This window comes from Numida meleagris, chromosome 1, assembly GCF_002078875.1.
Source record: "Numida meleagris isolate 19003 breed g44 Domestic line chromosome 1, NumMel1.0, whole genome shotgun sequence".
Taxonomy (NCBI): domain Eukaryota; kingdom Metazoa; phylum Chordata; class Aves; order Galliformes; family Numididae; genus Numida; species Numida meleagris.
In genome coordinates this window covers 36,259,659-36,271,477 of record NC_034409.1, presented here as the reverse complement: position 1 = coordinate 36,271,477, position 11,819 = coordinate 36,259,659, and the positions used below count along the sequence as shown (strand labels likewise).

The 11,819-nt window shown below is 48.6% G+C and overlaps 1 protein-coding gene across 1 annotated transcript; it reads right to left on the bottom strand.

Annotated features, from left to right (window-relative positions):
- On the bottom strand, nucleotides 340-11,617 carry KCNMB4 (potassium calcium-activated channel subfamily M regulatory beta subunit 4). The gene is made up of 3 exons (XM_021385162.1): nucleotides 11,188-11,617; nucleotides 5,646-5,773; nucleotides 340-920 (listed from the first exon to the last, which is right to left on the bottom strand). Exons 1-3 carry the CDS (start codon nucleotides 11,524-11,526, stop codon nucleotides 752-754), a joined length of 636 nt encoding a protein of 211 aa, XP_021240837.1. The 5' UTR covers nucleotides 11,527-11,617; the 3' UTR covers nucleotides 340-751.

The following is an 11,819-nucleotide window of genomic DNA, read 5'->3' as shown; positions in this document are numbered from 1 at the left end:
TTAGGTACAACCACACCAAACACCACCGCGGCTCCTTAGAGCCTGGGAGAATCCTGGGGGGACTGATAGAGGACGAGAAAGACTGTAGGGACTGAACACTGCTGAGGGCAGATCCAATACTTAACTGCCTTTGCCAGTGATTGATTGTTTTTCAGATAAATATTACTGGGAGGTTTTTACCTTTCCTCGCTCTAAGCAGGTGATGATGATGGATTTCATCCAGATGGAAACAAAAGTTTGAGTTTTAAAGGGAAGGTTTTCTATTCGGTGACAAATAACAAAGTGAGCACAGCGGTATCTTTGTCTTAAAGCTTTTTTTTTAAAGATAAAACAAAGGTATAAAAACAAAACAGCCAAACTTTATTACTTTGGAAATACAGTCTATCGTAAAGGAAATATTTTAAATATTTGATATTAAACAATAGCAAAGATCACTTTGCAGAGAATAAATGAGCCACGTCAGAGTTTTCAGAAAATGTCTCTCAACACCGCTAGGAGCCAGGCAGCTGCTGGTGAGGGTGGACAGAGCACAGTGTGTTGGTGCAGTGTGGAGCTTTTGGTAGCAGATATTCATTTATTGCTGCAGCAGAGGAAGCAGCTAGCTGGCACTGGGCAGGGCAGGCTCCCAAGATTAACCCTCTGGCAGGAGCAGCTCCACCCCCAGCCGGGACATGCAGTGCCAAGCCTCACAGTGTGCTGAGCCTTCCAATGTCAGTGAGGCTCCCTCATAGCCTCGGTGCCCGCAGCCCCACTACGAGTGCTTCTTCCTCTGGATGGCCTCTGCCCTGGCAGCCAGGCTGCGGGCGCAAGCGGTCAGCGCCACGATGAGGACGCCCACAAGGAAGGTGACCAGCGGCCAGAGGAAGCAGTGCAAGAGGACGGTCTCGTCGTGGGTGAGCTTCAGCATCACGTCGTCTGGCCTGCAAAGGGAAGGAGCGTGAACCCACCTGGCACCGTGCACGCAACTCCAATGGAATGCATCTGGTGTGGAAGCAATAAAGGCATCTTGTGTGCACATTTCTACCTGAAATAGCCTCAGACACTGCACGAGGTATTCCAGGTGCAATTACAGCTCCTCTCCCAGCTGTGAGCCCTGGCTGTGCTCCAGGTGAAGCAGCCCAAGAAGGCCTGAGCACATCCCAAGGGGCCCTGTGGGGACCAGCCAGGACCTGCCCCACAAACCTCTGCAGCGGTAGCTAACACAGCTGTGTGGCTGACATACCCGCCTCCAAAGGGAACAGAGGAAGGACAAAGGAGGACAGCAAGAAGAAGATATCTCCAGAGGCATGGGAGTTTGGCCAGGCCAAGTGTCTGACAACTCAGTGCCCACCTCCCTCCCATGAGCCTGGGGGCCGGTGTGGGCCCGTGCAGGCAGTTTTCCCTCAGCCCTAGCTCTGCCTGCTTTCCCTGCAGTTTAGCAAAGTTATTAAGTCTGTCTCACAGCATTCGCACTTTTTGGCTGCTTTCCCAGCTCCAGCCAGAGACAGGCGGTCTACTGGAAAACTATCTGCAAAGGAAGGAAGCAGAACTTTTTCCAGTTAGGAAAACACACATCGTTGGTCCTTGCTTTGTCAGACCACCAGTGGACTATCCCTCCTGCCCCCAGGAACTAAGCATGGCCATGGGCAGGAGCAGCCACTGGTGCAGCGGCCGCAGCTCCCCTCTGATATCTCCATCCTACTCAGAATACAGCCCTGAGGAACCACCTCCTGCCAGGTGAAACACAGAGAATCCCTTCTTGCTGCACCAAGAAACTAAAAGAGATGCCTGCACACTGGAAGATGCCAGCACCTCCGTGTTAGGAACGATGATCATGAGCAGCTTGGCTACGTAAAAGCTGACACTCAGCTACATAAAAATGGATCAAAAGAAACTCAGGTGTATTCAACAGCAGAGATGTGAAGTCTGTCCAGCTGAAACCCTCCAGACACATCATCAGGCACATGCAGAGACTGCAATTTGAATAAAGCAAGACAAAGCAGTGTGCACAGACCCACCATGTGCACAGAAATCCTTTCCTGAGAGGCATAGTACTGCTTCTCTTCTGTTCATTGTATCATTACCTGTGATTAACAGAGTGCTAATTGGCCAGGAGGCCATATATAGACTGCACTCAGTTCTCTCAGCTCTAAACTTACAAGAGACATTGAATTTTAAGTTTGTGCTTTTTTAAAAGTGGATACTAATCAAAGAGTTCAAAAACAAAAGGCACACAAACGAACTAGAAAATTGAATTCAATTAAAGAAAGAAAGTGTGGCTGGGGAGAGCAAGATATTCTTTTAATTGAATCTTAAGAGGTTTGGGAAAATATCCGATGTGACAGCAGTGATGGATTCCAACCACTCATGGCAGGTGGGACCATAGCTCTGGACACTTCATCATTTATAAGGGTTTCCCTTTTGGAAAACAGGTGTCATTAGTGAAGTTTCAGGATTAGTATCATGCAAAGAACTGCTTGCAGGAGTTACCTGAAAGACATGCAGGACCAAAAAGCTACAGGCATGTAAAAGCCTCAGTTACCATTTTTTTTTTTACTACACTGTGGAATTTCTGTGACACAGCAGAAGCCACAGAAGTGAGGGTGTGGGATAGAGAAACTTCACAAATATTTTTTGTATTCACAGCAATCTGGACTTAAAGATGTATGCAATCTGCACGCGCTCATATTGCCTACAAAGGTTCACATGCCTTCGGCTTCATTACGACAAGTACTCATTAGTGTTTTTTTCCATTGCTGCTAGGCATTGGCATACCACTGGCAGGGGCAGTGCCCTCCTGGCCCCCTTGGCCTGAGCACAGCTCCACGGATGACACAGTGTAAGAAAGGATAGGAAATAGCAACACCATCTTCTAACTGCAGGGAATTAATTAAGAGCATGTACCAGAGCAGAACAAGATTTCTATTCCGCCCTATATGGATAAGCAGCCCTATGGTTACAGCACCCTTGGCTTCTGCAAGAATTATTCCCAGGTAAACAGCCTACAGGGTAGGCCCAACACCATATGGATGGTCACTACTCACTAGTCATTACTGTTTTCTCTTCAAATTCAATGCGAATCTGTGGGCAGCACCATGCGATAACATTGAGAGGTATCAAGCTACACTGCAGAAAAGCAATCACAGAGTGTTCTTTCTGTATTGGATGAGCCCAGAGCTGAACAACAATAATACCATTTAAATTGACATATGTTCCTCTGTCTGTCTCTGCATGGCGTGAGACTGAGGGGCCTGAGCTGATGGAGATCTTTGTTTATCACTTTTTGTCATTGTGGTTGGTATCAGGGAGACCTATAACTTGAAGGAATTAGTCACAGAACCACAGAATCGTCTAGGTTGGAAAAAACCGTCAAGGTCATAGAGTCCAACCATGAACATGACCTATCAAGTCCCACCACTAAACCATGTCCACATCTTTCTTCTTCTTCTCATACAAACTGAGTATGCCCCACCAACCTACAGGAGTTGCCCAACAGAGAGCTCCACATGCAGTAACAATTCTGACAGCGTTACCAAATTAAATTTTGTGAAGAGATGTTGCCAATTTGTTTCTCTAGAGTTTTATTCTACCATTTCAAGAAACTACTGACATTGCAAATGCTATCCTATCTAAGGGTCCTACCACTATATCCTGTATATCTTATGCAGACTGACAAGGAGGAGTTAGCTGCACCACACAGTTCAAAAAATGCTGGCAGCAGATTTGCACGTTTCTCTTCTGAAGTGAGCATATTTTTCCCTCTGTTAGTGTGATTTTTCCTGCTTGGCAAGCTCTTTAATTATCACAGCTCCAAAAGTATACCTAAGCAAGCACCCTTAGTGTCAGCAAAATGTATCTTTCAAAGCTCATTCCTATCTCCAGAAGAAAATAGATGGTGTACACATTTCAGCTGAGACTATCTTCAAGTATCTCTGGCTGAGAGTCTTTCTTCTGCTGCATATAAATTGCTGCACAATCAAAAAAAAAAAAAAAAAAGCAGCACTTCAAGGCAGCCATAACATTTGGCAATAACATTTAACAATATAGAATTCAGCAAATATAAGGAAGAAAACTTGCCTGAATGCTGCACAATTGGCATAGAACAAATGGCGGACCTTAGGCAGCACACAACCTCTTTGATAACTTTGCCTCAGCCTCACCTGCAGATGTGATGTGAGAACCAGCTCACCCCCCCCAGGACACCTATCACCTGGGTGTCTGCACCTGGGCATATCACCCTGAGCTCCATTACAGGAAAGAGACTAACGCCTTTGGGCACCCAACAATGTCAGGCATTTATTTTGGGTGAGAGGAAAAGCTCCTATTTCTCTTCACCATCACTAACAGCGAACTTTCACAGCATCTCTCCCACTGTCTCAGATGAATCCCATTCACCATGTCTCCTGCAGAAGATCTGAGCATCCCCTGCCTGCTGAAGCCAAAGCTTCAGCTACTGATCAGCAGAGTCGAGCACTGGCACCCTGTGGACCAAAGCTGCTCCCAGCAAGGGCCAGGCCAGGCGTGATGCCACTGCACAGGGTGTCCTATTAGTCTCTAGCGCACACCCCAACCTGCAAGCTCTAGACAGTGTTTTGCCTCTACCATAAGAAACAACAAGGTTTTGCTACAAGGCACTGGTGGTTCCCCCATGCAAAAAACTGGCCAGGGACAACAGACTGTTCTCCTGGGCATGCCAACTAGGCCTACAGTCTCAGCAGGAAGGGGACAACAGCCATAGCCAGACTAGGAGGAACTGAAGGCCCGAAGTGTCCAGCAGGCTGCCCAGGGAAGTCAGGCTTCTCTGTGCCTGCCAGCTTGCTCCAGCTCTCTGTGCCAGATCCCTCTGGAACTGGAGGCTAAGCCCCGCAAAACCTTGGCTGACCTGGAGACCTTAAGTATTCGCTTTCCACCTCCCCATCTACATGGACCTGTCATCCCATTCATCACTGTTCTCTCAGACTCCTCCAAGGGTGCCCGCACACTGTGGTTACAGTCAGTTCCAGCCACCATGGCACTGTCACACCATAGTCCTCACATCACCATCAGAACAAGGTGGGCAAGAGTGTCCCCTCCTCTTCCTGTTTACTGAAGGAAGGAGACTAGATGGGACCCTGTGCTCATATAAGTCACACCAGCATCAGGAGTAAAAGGAAGAACTGAAACAGAAGTGGTGATGCTTTGAGTTACAGCTTTCTCCTTTTCAAGTATGTGTGAAAACTGACAGTTCTGTGAACATTTATTGGATGTGTCTGATCTATTAATCCACTATGAACACGGTTCCTGAGTTGGTTTGCACTATTTACTGGTCTCTCTCTTTCTTTCATCCCCTCATGAACACAGGAGGGTTTCTCTCTCCTTGCGGCAAGGAACTTTAATACCCAAACCAGCAATTTGCCATCAAAGTATTAAAAAAAGAATGCTTTTTGCCATAATATTGCATGATTTAAAGGGAACTTTTCGTAGAGTTTTGTATTTCTACTTCAAGTGTTAAAAATGTTTTTCCATGCCCGTGTAGCTTTTCACAAATAGAGTTGTCTTACACTGAACTCCTTGCATTAAGCCACATCACTACGTGTACATACATACATATTATGCAGAAGGAACAAATAGACAGTTGCTAAACACATGTATAAGCACTTCCATCTATGCAAATGTGCATTACTTACCTCAAGTGCTGGTTAAAATAGCATGTAAATGGCTGTGAACCCACTTTCTCTTTCCAGTATTTCTGCTTGTATGTGACATTCTCAGAGTTCTCCCGATCATCTCTGGCGCAGGGAGGGATGTATGAACACTGTCAACACAAGCAGCAAAACAGAGTTACTTCTGTGCTTGAGAACACCAGGCATCACTTTCTCTGTATTTTCCTCTTAATGCCAACATTATTGAAATGGGCAAAGAAAAATTAGTACAAGCTCCAAAGAAAGAAAACCAATAAGTAAGCTGAACTTTACTTGACTTGCTAGTTACACACTGCAGGTACTGGAAAAGAATTCAGAAACATTCAGAAACAAAATCAAAGATTGATTATGTTTTGTTCTGTTTTCAAACCAACCTGCCATGTAACATCTATGGGTTTTTGGTTTGTTTTGTTGTCATGATGAATGTAGAAACAATCAAAATATTCCAGCAAATACCAGATGACGAGATATCTGATACCTAGCTGACATTCTTTGGCATAAAAAACTTTTTCTGCCACTTTTATAACTTGAGCAAAAAGCAGCACAGAAAATTCAAAGCCTCGTTTCAGCAGAAGAGTTCGGTGTCTGCTTCTACCATAGAGAAGCCAGCCATAGAGATCCCGGCTTCTGGCCTTGGCTATCTGCTTGAAGGGCAGTCTCTCCCCAGCCTCAGCACACTAGAGACAGGGCTTTCAGAGATGCAGCCCTGGGTCACTTACAACCCGCATACGTTGTTTCCAAGTCTCGTCTTTCACAAAATCACAGAATGGCTGAGGTTGGCAGGGCCCTCTGGAGGCCATCTGATCCAACCTCCCTGCCTAAGCAGGGCCACCCAGAGCAGATTGCCCAGGACCGTGTGCCTTTGGCACACCACTCTTCCCTCCCAGCCACAGGAAATTCAACAAGAAAAAAACAAATAACAAACTGAATCCAATACTGGCACTACTGGAATATCAGTGTCCAAGCACAATTTCTCCTGTCATTACCAGTCATCCACACAAGAGACCATTAGAGGAGATGTTGAACCAACCTGAGTAACACAGCTTAACTTATCCCCAGTTAACACGTGGCATGGACAGTAAGACCACCTTTGCTGGCAAAACTTTCTCTGGATCCTTCAAAGACCTTCCATGTCCCCCAGATTACTTGTGAATCCTTCACAAGCTTCACAATCTGGGGAAACATTCTTTATCCTCATCCTGAACTTCAGACTTAGGAACAACTGCAGAGATCTTTTCCAGCAGAAGTCTGTCAGAATGAACAAGCAGCTAACTGTTCAGCCTCCAAAGGCAGACTCATCACAGAGGACTTCAGTTCTTGGTGGCTTTTTTTTTTACAGTAGTTCCCACACTTTTATCTTGATATGAAAACACACTAGATTTGTTTCCATCTCTTCTCTCTTTATCTTCATGGGAAAAACACAAAGGAAACACACAGAAACTTGCCATAAGTCATTGGGACCTCATTGGCTGAACCTCTTCAGAAACGACAATCTCAAAGGAGTAGTCCCTACCTGAGGAAAAAATGTCATCATATGAACCCTACGGGTCCCTCTGAAACATCTACTCAATCCAGTAAGGGCCTTGAGAAGTGGGTAACACCTTAGGTCCAACCCCAAACCGGATTTATCACCTGCTGCACAGACACTGGAGCTCGTTTGCTTCTGACCCACGTAGGTGGTGAAGCTTTCTTTTCTCAGCCTCCCAAGTACACTTCTTGGGCACTTTACTTGATCAGCTGCATCATCCTCCAAAGCCCTGTCAGCATGAGAATAGAAGGGAACAATAATCTGGCAACTTCTACTGCCATGAGCGGCTAGATGAACCTGGGATGACCTCCAGCTTTGGCAACAGGCAGTTTCTGAAAGGTTAATTCCACAGTCCTCCCCCACAATACACAGTGTGAAATCCATCAAAATGTAAATAAATGCCAAGTGTCTGAAAGCAAGCTAGGATGCCTTGCGCTTAATTGCAGCCCAAGAAGCAACATCCATTTTCAGTGGAAGAGTCCCACCCTATAATACTCTGATGTTTTTTCTTAAGCCAGTTACAAAGAAGTTGGAGAACAGCACTTAGGATTAGACATTCAGAATAAACCTAATGATGTGGAGAGCTTTTCATAGGATCTATCAGTACATGGTACACCTCCTACACTATGTCACAGCAACAATAACATTATTATGCAATTTAAATGCAGTCTCAATTACACAGCTCAAAATCAGTACTAAGCTAATAATATTCACTCTTCAGTCAAAGCCGCTGTTTGGATAGATGGCTCAGGATTCAATTCAGTAAAAGTGTCAGAGAGCAGCTAATACAACTTCACACCACGGTTTTAGTAAGCTTTGTGTCTGGTGTGTTTGCTGCTACTAGATGCTCACCCACCAGTGTCTCTGCAGATGCCTGAAAAGACTCCTGGTTGTTTTGAATGCTTCGCTGGAGCATATCATGGAGGAGGGGCAGAGGCACGAGTTCTGGTTTAGTTTCCAGTTTGCATTTCATACTTTCAAAGATTAGTTCTTGCCTAATGCAGTAACATTTTTATAAAAAAGAAATCAGGCCTGCTAAGCTCTGAGGGGAGTTGTCTCAAGCCTAGAAGACATTGCCTACATGAGGGGGCCAAGAAAATTTCACATGCAAACAGATACTAGGGCCCAAAGTAGAAGTAAGCTGCAGCATCGGAAGATTAACTGACAGCACGAAAGAGCAAACCTCTGGCCTCAGCCTCCAAGTGCCTCATCAAGGACTGTCTTCCTGGTGAATGGTGAACTGCAGCACGTCCCATTTGCTGAGGATGGCAGGCAGCCTGGCATTGCAGTTTGGGAAGCTTGTGTTGAGATGGATTCAGGTTGAGGACAACAGCAGGTGGGTGGCAGAGGGACCCATCCTGCCTCCACCACGGGCTCACATGCCAGACAAAGCCCCTTCTCCCACCCAGCGTCTCCAGGTGGAAGCTGTGCCAGCACCAGGCCCCTGATCTGCCCCAGCTCTCTGAGCCAGCTGGTGGGGCCAATGACTCACAACCATTGGAGCATCTCTGGAGGAATCCCAGCCCCACCATCAAACTGCTGCGCTGGCATGAAGCAGGCATTATGTTGTCCCTGTTCCACTACTGTCTATTAAAAGTTAGATGATAGTTAGTCCCAGTTTAGCTTTGCTTGTATAAATATGGTCTTGGTAAGTATCACTGAAAAAGTACAACGCACCACTCAAACTAACAATTTCCGACTCCTGATGAGCTTCTCCACACTTGTTGTGTAAGCATTCCCACACGTTTCTGGGTTGTCTTCACGGCCTGGGAGTAAGCAGCGGCTGCCCTGACCATCCTGCTGGTGAGGAGCAGAGGTGCATAAGCACTGAAAATTACTTCCCCAGGCTCTGGGCCTGTCCCACACTGGCTCAGCAGCACCGAGCAGCACGTTCTTCCAGAGTAGTGCTTGACTTCAAGGAGAAATCTGAAAGCAGGACAGCAGATCCTACAGGCAGCTGACATGCTCCGCCATCGTATTGCCCAGCTAAACCCACAGCCCAGCCCGCGCTGCTGTGCGTGCTGGCACACACTCCATGGAAGGCATCTCGCTCCACGGTCAGGATGCCAGCGACAAATTGACTTCGCAATTAATCCCCCTTAAGCCTTATCTCGGAGATGATTATTGCTATCAACGCAGCTGAAGAAAGGCTACCGCCGCTCTGCTGAGATTTCTTCCTCTGAGACAAAAAAAAAAAAAAGGGAATCCACAAATCTCTCAAAGCGAAATGTAATCGTGTGCAGCGCTTCATATATACATTTCTGGATTAACTCTGACCCAGCTCCCTAATCTTTTAAGAGCCAAAATGAATCCTGGGCCATACAGTGATGTGATCGTCTCAGGAAGCAAGAGAAAAAGAAGTCTTTTCCTGCAGCTAGAGCTTACCGGGACAGACAGATACATTTATACGCCAGCCCACTCTATTGCAGAAAGTGGAGTATTTTTCATCTGATACATAGGGAATGTTTCTGGTGGAGAGCAGCTAGTGGCCCATTCAGTACAGTTGCATGGCGTAACAAAAAATACACTTTTGTCACACTACTGCTTTAGCAAAAAAAAAAAAAGAACCACCCCATTGAGGAGAAGCAGCCAAACAGAATGGAGAGCACCGAGACCCTCCAAACAGAATTGTTCATGGATTTTTTCCCCTCCTACCTGAGAGCTGATCAGAGTGCTGTGTGCCTGATTCCATTAACATGAGTGGGTGTGCTACCGGAGGAGGGCAGGCAGGAAGGGTTAAAGGGCTCCGCAGGCCCTCGCTCAAAAATACATGCTGGGCCCAAATCAGGAAACCCAGTGGATTCCCAGCCTGTTGCTGGGACCAATCTGTTTTATCCTGAACGCTCTCAAAGACGGCGAGAGTTTAGGACACAAGTAAAAAGGAGACTGTAAGTGCTCAGCCAGGCAGGCTTGAATCCAGGAGACAGAATGAAACCAAAGCACCAGCTGCACATCCTTCACCTCCTTCAAGAGGACACATTTTCCTAAAGGGACATAAACAACTTTTATTCTCGTTTTGTACCGGTATTGCAAAAGCTCCGTAAGATATAGAAAAATAACTGGACAATTAAGAACTTCCACTCAGTTAAATTCAGTTACAACTAAAGAATACAATCACTTCACAACGAAACCCTTCCTACTGGGTCTTGGCTGGTCGGCCGGGGTCAGTCATCAGCCAGTGATACCATGGGGTGTGCAGCCCATATCTGGAGAGGCGGGCGGTCCCGTGCCAGGGGGAACATGTTACACGTGTGACACATGCCATGGGGTGCGGTGCCAGCACCCAGCCCTGCCTTTGCTCATTAATTCTCGCATCCAAACAGGGTTCTGAGTTCCAGCCAGGCTTCCAGAAGGGCAGGAGAAAGCGGGATCGTGGAGTAACGGGGAGCAGCACCCCGAGAAGGGAGAAGTTTGCAGAGCTCCCTCAGCACCCCAGTCCTGCAGCCTCACCGCGGCTGAGCGGTGCCAACCGCTTCATCCAAACCCCGTCAGATTTACCGGCCCGCTTCCCGCTCCGCTGACTTTTCACCCCCGCCTGCTACGTGCCTGTAAGGCACTGAGGGCAAAAAAGCGACACCCGGAGCCCGGGCGTGCGGCCCGAGGGACGGAGCCGCCCCGCTGCGGCAGCCGCGGGGACAGGGGCCCGCTGCCAGCGCTGAGCCCATCCCCGAGGGGTTCCGCTACGCGCCCCTCCGTCGCGCACCCGATCCCGGGCTCCTCTGGGACGCGGAGAGGGAAAGGTGTGCTCTTCTGGAAGCGACTTAACGGCACCTCCTCCTCGCTCGGCATCAAAAGGCAAAACGAGCGACCGCGCTGAAAGAAGGAACGGCGCTGTCCCGGTTCGCCGGAGACCGCAACTTTTCGATCCGTTTCCACGGGCTGGTGCGGAAGTTTACCGGCACCGAGGAAACTTCAATTTCGGAGCGGCCCTTTCCGCCCGCACCTGCTCCGTCCCCACCCGTGAAGCGCGGATCCGAGCGGGGCCCGCCCCGCGCTCACCTTGGGGTTGTTGCGGAGCTGCCGCTCGTCCTCGTGCAGCAGCGCGGGCGCGGCGGAGAGGGAGGTGCGCACCAGCACCTGTAGGCAGGGGTAGCGGGCGGTGCCCCGGCAGGCGGCCCCGCACGAGAAGGTGCAGGAGAAGCGCTCGCCCAGCTGCCGCACCTCCAGCACCGTGCAGTTGGCGGCGCCGCCGCCGCCCCGCTCCTGCAGCGCCGGGCGCAGCCAGCAGCAGCCCAGCCCCAGCAGCGAGAGCAGCCCGGCGGCGATGAGCAGGAAGCCCAGCCGCATGCTCTTGTCCTCCGCCTCCGTGTACTCGTAAGCCGCCCGGCCCCGCGCCATCGCCCGCCTGCCGCTCGCCGACGGGCAGCCGCTGCCATCGGCCGCGGCTCGGTGCACCCCGCCCGCTCCCTTCTCGGCCGCTCCCCCTTCCCCGCCTCCTCCGGGGCCGGGGGCGGGCGGGTAAATAAATAAATAAACGGGTAGCGGAGAAGAAGTAGAAATGCAATCGGGAGTAAGCGGGCGGCAAAACAAGAAAGTGCGTAAATAAAAAATGAACTAATAATAATAGGAGGAGGACTTGAATAGTATATGAAGAAAAGAAGAAGAGGAAAAGAAGGAGATATGATAAAAGA